Source organism: Paralichthys olivaceus, chromosome 21, assembly GCF_024713975.1.
Source record: "Paralichthys olivaceus isolate ysfri-2021 chromosome 21, ASM2471397v2, whole genome shotgun sequence".
Taxonomy (NCBI): domain Eukaryota; kingdom Metazoa; phylum Chordata; class Actinopteri; order Pleuronectiformes; family Paralichthyidae; genus Paralichthys; species Paralichthys olivaceus.
The window spans coordinates 1,243,543-1,256,564 of record NC_091113.1 but is presented as its reverse complement, the minus strand read 5'-3'; the positions used below and the strand labels follow the sequence as shown (position 1 = coordinate 1,256,564).

Sequence of the window (13,022 nt, the reverse complement as noted above, 5' to 3'; positions counted from 1 at the left end):
AATGTTTTAGTTTCTGTCTCCAATTTAAAGGATCGTTCAGATCAACTCATGTCTTTAATATCTTGGTTCTGCCTTTTGCAAACAGCAGCCGGGTTTTAGAGGTTTGGGTGTATTTTTGTAAAGTTTGATATGAATGCCTGATCTTTTTATAGATTTTTATAGATTTTAAAGGAATCAATCAATAAATCAACAACTTATAAATTTTAACAATGATGACAGGAACTGAGGAAAAGTTTTGACTCCGATAAATGTGCAATGAGGAAACACCTGAGTTTGGTAAAATGATGAAGTTTAAGTAATAAAATTATGTTTCGAAGTAAAACCACAAAAAACTATTCAGAGACAGAAGGTGAATGAATAAATGTATCTCAATAAAATATATGATATAATTAAATATAGTAAAATGGTACATCAATGAAAACAATCTAGGATGTTTACATTAATTGAACAAAATTTCATCTCAATTAAAAGCCACTAAATTGACAGTTCTTTGAAAGTATCAATATTCTTTGTCGTCTTATTTTGTGACGATGGAACATTTGTGTTATTCCTTGATCCATTATTGCTCATTTTACTTTAAGAGACGTGAAGTCCATGTTTGAAAGCTTATCGGCTCCTCGTTTTGTATTTAGAACGTTTTCAGTGAGACGGACACTGAGATTTGTTTTAAATAAAACACAGTTCAACACCAAACAGTTTAGATTCAGATCAGTAAATGAAATCACAGTAAACTCCATCATAAAGAGGTGGAATCATTAAAACTGCCAACAAATAAAATCCAAACCAAGTCCATTATGGATCAATATCAGAAGAACGTACCTTGACATTCTCTGTAGCTGCTCCTCCAACTATGTTGTGAAAGTAATGGTCAACAGAACTCGACTGCTTCACATAAAGCTCATTATCTGTTTATTTTTAATAAGTCTGACTAAATGAATGTTTGCTTTAATCAGCAAACTGAAGCCACAGGATGTGTATCTGTGTTGTGGCTGCAGGAAGACAAACATCAATCAGGGTTCACTTCCTCATCAAACTTTATTGATACGCAACACTCTCAATTTAGACACAGCTGTTTACAGTCTGGGGCCCTAAATCCAAAATGCAGGAACTAGCTTATATGTAGCTGTTGGCTAAAGGCCAATAATGCATTACATGTATTTGTTTATATAATATACGACATGTACTCTTATTGTATTATATAAGAAATGATATGATCCTATAAAGCAGTGCAATATTTACAGTGATAATAAAACATTTTATTATGTATTAATTACATGTTTCAATATTTAAAAGTAAAGTTTAATTAAAATAAATTAAACATTGAAACTGTATTGAACTTAAGTTTTATCAATAAAAAAGTAAATTTCTTTATTTTCTTTTTTAATTCAAACGTTGTTAAAAATGCTTAATTTATTCAAATGGGCGTGGCTACATTTATAGTAGCCCCGCCTCTTGCTGAGAAGCAGCACGCCTCGTTTCCGTCTCCTAGCAACCAGCCCCTCCAGCCCGCCCCGGTGTCCAGCAGCTGACTCAACCCGCTCAGGACGCACCGCCGCCGGACTCAAAGTTCCCCAAGTACCGGGGCACAACCTCCACAATCCTCCATGGAACCGACCCCAGAGTGAGCCGGGCTGCCGGGGCAGAGGCCGAGGGCGCCGCCATGAACGACAGGTACCACCGGGCGGCCAGCGACGGTTACCTGGACGTCCTGAAGGAGGCCACACGGAAGGAGCTGAACGCGCCGGATGAAGATGGGATGACACCGACTCTGTGGGCCGCGTACCACGGTCACCTGGAGGCGCTGCGGCTCATCGTGGGGAGAGGGTGAGTCCGGGGACCGGGGAGCAGGGACCGGGGAGCAGGGACCGGGGAGCAGGGAGCAGGGACCGGGGAGCAGGGACCGGGGAGCAGGGAGCAGGGACCGGGGAGCAGGGACCGGGGAGCAGGGAGCAGGGACCGGGGAGCAGGGAGCAGGGACCGGGGAGCAGGGACCGGGGAGCAGGGAGCAGGGACCGGGGAGCAGGGACCGGGGAGCATGGAGGAGTGACTGGGGTCAACCTGAGAAGTTAATTCATCAGTAGAACATGAGGTTTTTCTTTCAGTGATTCAATTTACAACTGGATGTAAAATAAAACAGTAACTACCAGTTATATTGATTTTACACAGAAATACATTATTTCATCATTTTGACATCGTTGTCAATATCTTTGACTTTTTTACAAATGACTGTATTTGATCTTATTTCAGTCAGAATGTTTCTAACAATGTTCTGTTGAAAGAAAAGTGATTTTTCTGTTTAAAGAAACATTTTGGTAAAAACAAACAAATATTTTTTTTAAATCTAATTTACAAAAATGTGCTAAATTCTCTTATTCCAGCTTCATTTGTTTTATATTCAGTTTTCTGTGAACTCACATTATTAGATTCTGCTCTTGCAACTGATTATCATCGAGAATCCTACAGCTTCATTAATTCTATGTAATATAAATAAAATCTGATATATTTATTACATATCATAACTTTACCTCACTGCCCCTGCCTGCTTGTATTAACACAGAGATAAATAAAGAAATAATAATACTGTGCCCCTGTGCTGCGTCTCATACATTTTAACAGCGTCATTACAGAGAAAGGTCACTCAGCAGGATTAACATCTGTCCTGTGGCAGCAGGAACATCTGTCCTGTGGCAGCAGACTCAGCAGGGCGACTCTCAGCAGGGTCAGTCAGTTCGTCATCCTGCTGGTGGCAGGTTTATCGCTGGAGGCAGTGAAGTGAGGATGAGTCTGATGCTGCAGATACATGAAAGGTCACAGAGATAAATCTGAGCGTCTGGTTCCTCGGTCGCTGCAGGATGATGCAGCGCAGATGAAATCTGAGTTCACAGCAAATACGTGAATAAAAGAAGAAGAAGGTCCTTTTGAAACTCGTCACTGCAAATTATTTTATTTCATTTCACTTTAGAAACTTCACGGAACTTTTCAGATTTTATTTTCTTGATGTGATTCAGTTATTTTTAATTATTAGTGAGTGTGGCTACACGCAGGGAAAGAGCACAACTTGAAAATTTAAAACAAAGATTTGTTCGTTGCACATGTTCTAGTTACTATTTGAGATCGTTGAGTGTGGTTCTCCTCCACGTTACTTCAGTGACACATTTCCTACTCGTACCTTTGAAACGTGATCTGATCGATCATCCTTTCATCTCACAGGGAAACAAACTTCACACTTTGGTGCTCTGGTGTCTGATGTAGTGTTTGCTCTCTGCCAGGGTGAGGCGCTGCAGACAGGAAGTGAAATCAGGCAGGTAGAGGTGGCGACCTGGTCCTGTGGAGTCTGGTGTGTGTGTGTGGGATAAATAATGCAAAGTCACCTCTGTCATGTTTAACCTGCCGCTTCAATTATTGATCAGGACTCAGTCATGTGGGTGGAGAGTAAACAGGAAGAGGAGGGGACGTCAGCTGAAACCAGTTCAACACAGTTCAACCCTGTTTACTGAGGCCCACTGATAAAGATCCATTAATAAACAAGGTAGATTTAAAGATGCCTGGCTCCGTCTAGAGGTAATGGAACCACAGACCTGCACAGACACTTCAATCTTCTTATATCTCTCGTGGATCTCAGGATTTCTTCATCAAATGTATTATTATCAATCATATTTATGAAACTGTTAAAGGTCAAAAGACTTTTGCAGTATCTTCAGTAATCAGAACAGTACCCAGGTTTAACTCACGGTTGATAAAGCTAGTTAACGTTTCATCACTCAACTCAAGTTATAACATGTGAGTCACCAAAGCATCTGTGACCTGACGAGCTCAAGTGACATAACTACAGGTCACATGATCACTTCCTAACTTCAGCGTGAGACGATCAGCAAGGTGAGACAGAGTTTCTCACAAAACATCTGTTCGGAGCAGGAGATGAATTTTAGAAACTTCCGCAGAAAAAACAAGAATAAATCGAGTTTTGAGTTTTCAGAGAAAGATGCTCAAACCACACACTCTGTGTGAAAATCTGTCCTGGAATGGTCAAAGTAGAAATGTGAGAGAGAATAAAGATAGAAAATAGTGAGTTTAAAGTTTCATACGTGTGCTGCACTTTTCAGACACTAAGAAAACCGACTCTTGAAACGTGGCAGTGATTATTAGAGCCTGATATATTAAAGACATTTCTGACACAACATTCGTGGCTTGTCAAGATTTTGCAACCGAACTGACTTGAATGAGAAACTGAATGTGTGAGTCCATTAATCCAACATGGCTTCTCGTCTCCTCTTCCCCCAGAGGTGACCCGGACAAGTGTGACATCTGGGGGAACACGCCGCTCCACCTGGCAGCTGCCAACGGTCACCACAACTGCCTATCGTTCCTGGTGGCGTTCGGTGCCAACGTGTGGTGTCTGGACAATGACTACCACACACCGCTGGACATGGCCGCCACCAAGGGCCACATGGACTGCGTTCGCTACCTGGACTCCATCGCCGCCAAGCAGATCACCCTGAACCCGAAGCTGGTCAGCAAACTGAAGGACCGGGCGTTCCGAGCTGCAGAGCGCCGCATCAAAGATTGTGCAAAGCTGCAGAGGAAGCACCGAGAACACATGGAGAGGAAGTTCTTGAAGGAGTCGGCGGCTTTAGACAACCTGGACGCTATTAGCTTTTCTAGCTACACCAGCAGCAGCACACTGAGCCGCAAGTTCAACACTGTCACGTCTAACATGCCATACTCACAGGTAGTAGAATCAAAGTCCTGTCTTTCAGTCGACAAACATAAATAACAAAACAGATGTTTGATCCAAACCAAACCTTCAGCTGTTTTCAGACAAGAACCTGATTCCTTGTTTCTAAACTTTCTTCTCAGGCCACTCTGCACTCCACAGCCAAGGGCAAGGCCAAGATCCAGAAGAAGCTGGAGAAGAAGAAGCAGGTTGACGGAACGTTTAAGGTCTACGAGGACGGGAGGAAAAGTGTGCGCTCGCTGTCCGGCCTGCAGCTGGGCAATGACGTCATGTTCCTTAAGCAGGGCACCTACACCAACCCCAAGCAGAGGTCACGCCTCAACATACGCTACATGTTCCCCGGGGACAACGATGACGATGCTGACACCGTCTCCCGTGCCATGAGCGACCCGGGCCTCCACGAGGCTGCGTACTCGGAGATCAGCGCAGACTCCGGCCGTGATTCGCTGTTCAACCGACCTGGACTTGGCACCATGGTGTTCAGGAGGAACTACCTGAGTGGGGGCATGTTTGGGATCGGGGCACAAGACGAGGGGAGTGTCGTGGGCAGTGAACCTGTGGGCAGGGCGCCTAATGTTCGTCTACGTGGACATCTGCCTCGCCGCTCGTCCAGTTTTGACAGGGACAGTATCGGCAGCGCCTTGAGCCTGCAAGAGAGAAACCAGCAGGAGCTGCCCTGGGAGGAGGCGGATGTTGGACTGGACGAGGACCTGGAACCAGAGAACAGTCCTCTGGAGACGTTCCTGGCCTCGCAGAGCCTCGGTGAGTTCATGCCGATCTTCAGGAGGGAGAAGATCGACCTGCAGGCTCTGCTGCTTTGTTCAGACCGGGACCTCTCCAGCATTCACATCCCTCTGGGCCCCAGGAAAAAACTGCTGGACGCCTGCAAGAGACGTTTGGACACCATAGACGAACCAGAGGCCATTGAAGACACTGAGCTTTGAAGGTCAGCGAGGGGACATTTACATTTTAATTTAACAGTGAATCTCCACTGTTCACACGTCACTGATACTGTGAGACACACTGTGTTCGCACGCATCAGCCCAGGGAGGGATTTCACTGGGATGACGGACAGCAGGGAACTGTGAGGTCATGAATCAGAGTGTGTGGATTCTAAATTAATGCAGATGATTTGGCTTCACTTTTAGGAGCCATCATGGCGTCCATCTTTATTTACATTGTAAGGTTTGCATGACACCACATTGCAGGCTGAATAGCTCCACCTTGTGGTGCGTCACGATACAGCAAGGTACGGTTTTAATCAGGAGTCTTCAAAGCCACTTTAGTAGCATGACACTTCATTTATCTTTTTATAATAAAGGACAAGATGTTATTATTTCTCTGAACTGGACGTCGGTCTCCTCCAGTGAAACCTGAATGTTGATGAGTATCTGTATTTACACAATACTGGATGAACTTCAATGATTGAAAATGTTGTTTATTGTGTATTTTTTTGTACAGTTTCCTACTTTTAACAGGTGATTTTACGTTTGGCAGATAAATTCTGACTGTGCTGATCCAACAGTAAAAACTATGAGATGTTACTGTGACGTGATACGAGTGTGTATCAGATAACACACTGTTATTATCTCTGTGGATCTTCACTTCAGAGTGTGAGTCTGTGCATGAATGAAGGTCTCGACCCTCTGATGACGTGTCTGCAGACGAGATGATCTTTTAATAAAATAAAGTGAAAACTATCCTTGTTGTGTGTGTGTGACTCAAACCAACCACATGTGTTTATAAAATTAACTAAATACTGTTACACAAGTACTTTATACACTAGTCAAGTATTTTCTAGGGCCCAAACACGTCATCACTAAAATATGAATAAACACTGCATGAACCTGGTACATTTATGTTTATATTTCACATAGAAGACATTTTTATTTTCTTAATTCAGGTTTTATATATTTGGTTGTGTTTTCTTTTTATTTATAGTTATTTCTAATAAAGTTTATGGTTAAATTATATATATATTAAATATCAGATTTGTTATCATTGACATTCTAGTTATATTTCTAGTATTCATTTAATTTTATTTCTTAACTTTTGAAACAGTAAACGGAGCCGTCGGACACTCTGCTGTTCGTCTGCTGCCCTTCAGAGTAAAAAAATACTCTCACTCTGCCGTCGTGGCCTCCAGCCCAGAACACATGGCCTCTCTCCAGAAGAAAGAAATGCTGCAGCGACACCAGATACATGCAAACACAGCTCGTGTATATCTGAGCACATTCCTGCACAGCAGCATCTTCTCTTTTTCACCCGGAACCTTTCACCCAGTAAAGAAACAAGTGAACGGCCTCTGTTAATCCTCTGTTCTGCTCAGGCCTCCTTTCCCAGGACATTTGCCAAGGTCAGAGTGATGGAAGGAGGAGGAGGAGGAGGAGGAGGAGGAGGAGGGGGGCTGCTGACACAAAGAAACACAGCAGGGGTGAACGACATGCAGAATGCATGAGACACCAGAGAGGAGAGAGAGAGGAGGAGGAGCCTCTGAGCAGCTGCTGTTCTGTGTGAGGATTTCTGGATCCATCACATCACAGGGCGGCTCCACATCTTCAGGCCGTGGGACAACACATTCCTCTGCTGCTGGACTGCAGGAGGAGTCAGCTGACCAGAGGGTGATGAGGAGGAGGAGGAGGAAGGAGAGGAGGATCCACGAGGTTTTTGAAGCCACAGGAAGGGGGCTGGGCCTCCCTGACAATGCTCCAAGCCAATAAGCACTTTCGCAATCCCAACTTCGACCTGTGGACTTCACACTCAGGGTGCAGCACATGACACAAACCTCATGTGGTGACCGTGTGTAGGAAGGAGCAGAAGGAGCTGACATGCAGAATGTACCGGAGGAGTGGAGGGAAGGTGGGGATGAGAGGAGGATGAGGAGGGAGCTGATGGTGAAGAGGAGAGGGGATCCGGGGAGCAGCGAGGGGATGAAGGGAGAGGAGGGGAGGAAGAGTGCAGGTGGAGAAGAGGTGGAGAGGGAGAGTCTGATGATGGAGCTGACGAGGATGGTGCAGAAGATGGTGAAGGAGAGCAGCTGGTGGGAGAGGAGGGGAGTCGACTGCTGCGTCCTGGCTGCAGCGTTCTTCTGTCTGCCGCCCGGTAAGAAACTTATCTTCATCATCTGAGTGAGGGAATTCAACTTCATTCAAATTAAATGAAACAGAATGAAAACATGTATAATATATTATATATTGTGTTTTAAAACTGTTTCATAAAACAGGTTTAATGTTCTCTGGGTTTCTCGATGTGTGTGTCTCTTTGTTAAAGTTAGTTTTCTCTTATTCTGAAATTGAATAACTTTCCAGTAAACATGCCCCCCCCCCTCATCTTATTACCACTGCTGTCACTTCTTTCATCGTTACCCTGGTTCCCATGTATCTGGGTCACTGGTGGTCGGTGCCTGACCTCAATTAGGGCGCCGGTTTCCATTGTGCCTCACGTCACTCGATCATTGGATCTGACAACAACCTGCTGCTGCAAACTGGATGTGTAATTTTAACTGTGTCTGCACTCGCTCCTCGAATAAAAACGTCTGAGTTGAATTGAGCTGCAGAGTTTAGTCTGTGCTGCATCTGTGTTTGTGCGTCACAGAGCTTCTGACTTATCGCCTCGAAATAGGCTGCTTTGAAATAGGAGTTGTAATATATCAGCGCTGGTTTATTGGGTTAGGAAGAGAACACGTCACCTAAAACCTGATGGGGAAGCTTCACCGGCAGCTGCTGCTTCAGGTTCAGTCTGGTGCTTTCACATGAATTATTTAAAGTCGTCAGACTCAGGTCAACATCAATGTTTATGAATAAAGGACCGGACGAGTTGAATATAAAGAAAATCAGAGGAATTCAAATACAGAACATTCCTAATCCTTCCAGAACAACATGAAAAACAGTTCTGTCATAATGTGAGGAGCCTCCAGTGAAGAAGAAGAAGAAGAAGAAGGTGGTGATGCAGCTTGATGTCAGTTGCCACCTGCTGATAAACCAAACAAAGAAGAAGAAGAAGAAGTGGAGGATAACGTTTCCTCCGTTCATCTGATCCTCCTGCACATCGACACATCATGGCCGACAGTCTCCGTGCTGCACATGGATAGCTCTCATGGTGCGGGTGGTAAATCGGTCAGTTCGAGTGTAGGTCAAACACTTTGGCCCAGATTCAGACACATTTGGATGCAGGGAAGTGAAGCAGCCACCAGTGAGAGGCCCGAGAGGTCAATGAACCCTGATCAGAGTCAGGCAAGTCTTTTATCGGACAACAGGAGCAGGAAAACTTTCAGGCCAGACTTTTATTTTCTGCTCTAAGAATTCTTTTTGTTTGTACTTTGGTCTGAAACTGTCGGAGGTCAGAGGTCACATCAGCACACAAACAAGAAAACGTATGAAAATAAAATAAAAACATAGTAAAAGACAGAATATACGATCACTTCTTGTTATTAATAATATTCTGAGTCCTGTTATCAGTATCTCACGTGACTCTCTGCCTCGCAGCCTTCCTGCTGCTGTCCTCCTCTCAGATCCTGTGGTTTGCGGCGGGCGTGCTGCTGATGGGTGTCGCTCATGCTGTCCTCACCATCAAGGGGACACATCTGGCGAGCCACGGGACGCTGAGCGAGTCGCAAGCCTGGGCCAAGTTCTGGGCCGTCTTCTTCATCGAGGTGACCGATTGATGAGGATGGATGGATTAAACCTTTAACTCCGAGCTGTAACCACGGAGATAACCCTATAAACATGGACCTGAAACCTGTATTCTCTTAATGCCCAGCAGAGGGCGACTCCACTGGTTGTCCACAGTTCACGTTTACATCTAAAGGAGTTTCAAGTCTCCTTCAACACAGCCGATGTCCACTTTGTAAATCATGGTCCCATCTGGAGTTAAATAGATCGTAAAGTATGCACTGGTGAGATACCACAGTATGATTGACAGCTGGCACCGTCCAATGGGTGCAGGTGTAAGTGGCTCCACCCCTTGCTCCACCAGATGTGGTTACTTCTGGTTTCAAAAAACCAAGATGTATATACAGATATATATATATATATATATATATATATATATATATTTGTGCAGCTGTGCAGGGCAGGTGTGAACATGATGCAGGGGAACTAAACTTACACTCAGTGAATCTGACCCTGAGTCAATAAAGATTAAATAACAGAATGATGTTCTGACCCTTTTACGACCTTGGAAAGCTCCACGTGTACACGAGGGAAAACATATCCTGCAAATCAGGAAAATAATTCTGTTTCATAACGTTTTACAACCAAAATAATCGTCCAGATGAACTTTAGACTCCGTGAAGTTGTTTACTGAACAGTTTGGTGAACTCATCACGACCTTTGCTGTTCAGGCCAACGGAAAAAACAAGACACATAAAACTAAAGTTAGAGTAAAGTCAGTAAATACAGATGTTGACTTTCCTGCTTGATGCATTTTATTGATTGTTTAATGTTTCATGAACATGTCCGTGTGTGTGTGTGTGTGTGTGTGTGTTTTCTTAACACACACAGATCTGTGGTTCCTTCTCGGCGACGGCCGGAGTGCAGGGTCACATTAAGATGCATCACGCTCACACTAACATCATCGGACTCGGTGACTCCAGCGTCTGGAAGGTTCCCTTCCTGTCCCGCAGCCTCTACCTGTTCGTAGCGCCGCTGTCCGTCCCCGTCATCACTCCACTCGTTGCACTCGGTAAGAGGCTCAGACGACCAGATAGATTCCTCTCCCTCTGATCCTGGTCCAGTTCCTGTGTGACCTGTGAGTTTATTCTGTGTTTGTGATTCCGTGGTGGTGCAGCTCACCTCAGAGGTCACTCTTTGGTCCTGATCGGCAGGACCATGCTGATGGTCACGCTGGGCCTGTATTCACAGTACTGGCTGCTGATCCACGTCTCCGGGTTCAAGTCGGCTCCCGGCGCCCTGCTCTGCATGCTCGTCTGCAGGGCCATGTTCTCTGTGCCGTACATACATGTCAACATCTTCCAGGTGAGAAAAGCACACGCCTGCACTCTACATGCTCAGAGCCACAGAAATGACGGGTCTCCTCTTCCTCTGTTTAAAAATGAAGCCAAATATCTTGGATACGAACGCTGTCGATGATGACGTCATCAGCCTCAGCTGTCAATCATGACGTTTGATCCCGTTTTTATGTATCATCAAATAACGAATAAAAACCAAACTTATCAGAAACATGAACACGTGAACAAACGTCAGCGTGAGGAGAACGACCTTTAACCTTTGAATTCTGAAAGAATGAACACGTTCATATTTCTCACTCATGTGTTCTTTGTAATTCGTGGCCTGAGACTTTTTCCTCAAGGTTCTTTGTCTGTAAAATCACAAAAGTAAAATCTCCTCAGTTCACACAGATTCCTGCTGCATCACTTTCCTGCCAAACGATCACGAGAGCCGCTCTCGGTGGAGAGAAGCTGTTGAATGCAGCTTTGTGTTCACGTCGACCGGTCTGTGAATTAAAGGATAAAAAGGGAACAATTCATGCATGATGTTCTCAGATGGAGTCATGGTGCATTGTTCTGATCAAAGCGTGTGAGGGCGGATTAGAAAACTCAGGTTCTCAGACTAAAGAACTGTTCTCTCTTGGGGCTGCTGTTTATTTCACCATGAACTTAACGACCCTCTGTGCTTTCTAACCTTTGGTCCTCTTTGCTCTAGAGTCTGAAATCTGTGTGTGTTCAAACCTTCAGCAAACCAACACTGACGTTCAAGGAGCTGAAATCCAGAGTGACTGAGCTGATTCTGTATTTAACAGCTGGATAAAGCACCTGTGGCCCCGTCAGCACCCACAGGGGCCCGAGGCTTTATGTTCTCAGGTTGTTGGTCAGTCCCGCTCTGAGATATCTCAGGAACGCTTTGAGAGAATTTCTTCAACTTTGGCACAAGTAGCTGATTAGATTTCTGTTGTCGAAGGTCAAAGGTCACGGTGAACTGATTCTAGAAAAGAACACACTGCGGTAATTCTGGTTTATAAATGAAACGAGGGCGTATCTACTTTCAAATCTGTCTCACTTAACTGTAAATAATAATATAACACATGGAAGTGTATTAGAGTCGTGATTATTAACAAAAATATCATTTCAATTTATTCGTAAATTGAAATAAAATGAATTTATTGAGCAGCATCAGATTTTGAGCAACAGTGAATGTGTGACTTGAATATTTGGAGGTTGTGTGAAACGAGCAGCTGCTGAATGGACCAGTTTCCTGTGATGATTATCAGCTGTTGGGGTCTTTAATCCGCAGCACATCGGCCTCCCCATGTTCTCTCCGACCCATCGACCCAAGAGGATCTACCAGATGACCCAAGGCGTCTTGAACCTGCCTCGTAACCCTCTGCTGGACTGGATCTTTGGACACTCTCTTATCAACTGCCACGTGGAGCACCATCTCTTCCCCTTCCTGTCCGATAACATGTGTTTAAAGGTAAGAAAAATAAAATCACACATTATCAGCTTCCTCGTGGTGTTTCCTCTGAGGCCTGGTGCTTTTATATCTGTCTGTGATAAATAATCTGTCAGGTCCATTCAAAACAAATAATGTGGAAACACAAGCAGATAAACACACGTCTCCTGTGTCTCTGCAGGTGAAACCAGTCGTGTCCAAGTATCTGAGTGAGAAGCAGCTTCCGTACCAGGAGGACACTTACTTCTCCCGCCTGAGCGTCTTCTTCCACAGGTACCAGGAGCTGATGGTGTTTGCTCCTCCCATCACAGAGCTGGTGGGGGTGCAGTGACGGAGATGAACTGTTCAGACTCAGCACAAGCTTCAGGTTTGAGGGCATTTCTGCCGACGTGACGTTTGATCAACGACGCCGACTCGTTAGATTCATGTGTTTGGTCTCTAATTAACATGATGGGTTGATTTTCAATGATCTCATCAGCCGTCAATCAGGAGCTTCATTAGTTTGAATGAGTCCCAGCAGGAGTTTAACCACAGCTCTTTAAACTGACCTGGGGTCTGTCTCCTGTTCAACTGATTCAACTCACTCCAGTGACACGCAGCATCCAGAGAAAGTTGAGCTTTGTGAGACAGGCCCTGTTTTATTATAACGAGATTTAATTTGTGTGGAAGTGTTAAACGAATGTTTGAATCCCAGTGAACGTCCCTGTAGCTACAGCACACAAACACACGTGTCTTTTTTTACATGATAATAACTGTAACATGATTTTCATCAGGATTGTTTTTTGTTTTATGGACTCGATGTCTCATTAAATCCAAACATCTGCTTCATTAAAGATGGAACTAAGATCCACTGTGAGACTGCGTTTTTACGTCAAGGC

General features: G+C 44.5%; 3 protein-coding genes across 3 annotated transcripts in view; 2 read left to right on the top strand and 1 right to left on the bottom strand.

The window, feature by feature from the left end:
* LOC109642519 (tereporin-Ca1-like) overlaps nt 1–13,022 on the bottom strand; it is a 65,296-nt gene that overhangs the window by 21,682 nt on the left and 30,592 nt on the right. The window lies entirely within an intron of this gene.
* On the top strand, nt 1,474–6,437 carry ush1gb (Usher syndrome 1Gb (autosomal recessive)). Its single transcript, XM_069517857.1, has 3 exons — nt 1,474–1,824; nt 4,282–4,729; nt 4,858–6,437. The coding sequence occupies exons 1-3, from the start codon at nt 1,661–1,663 to the stop codon at nt 5,677–5,679; spliced, it is 1,434 nt and encodes a 477-aa protein (XP_069373958.1). The 5' UTR covers nt 1,474–1,660; the 3' UTR covers nt 5,680–6,437.
* Nucleotides 7,251–12,990, top strand: fads6 (fatty acid desaturase 6). The gene is made up of 6 exons (XM_020109975.2): nt 7,251–7,837; nt 9,220–9,386; nt 10,237–10,417; nt 10,523–10,710; nt 11,986–12,165; nt 12,326–12,990. The coding sequence occupies exons 1-6, from the start codon at nt 7,564–7,566 to the stop codon at nt 12,473–12,475; spliced, it is 1,140 nt and encodes a 379-aa protein (XP_019965534.2). The 5' UTR covers nt 7,251–7,563; the 3' UTR covers nt 12,476–12,990.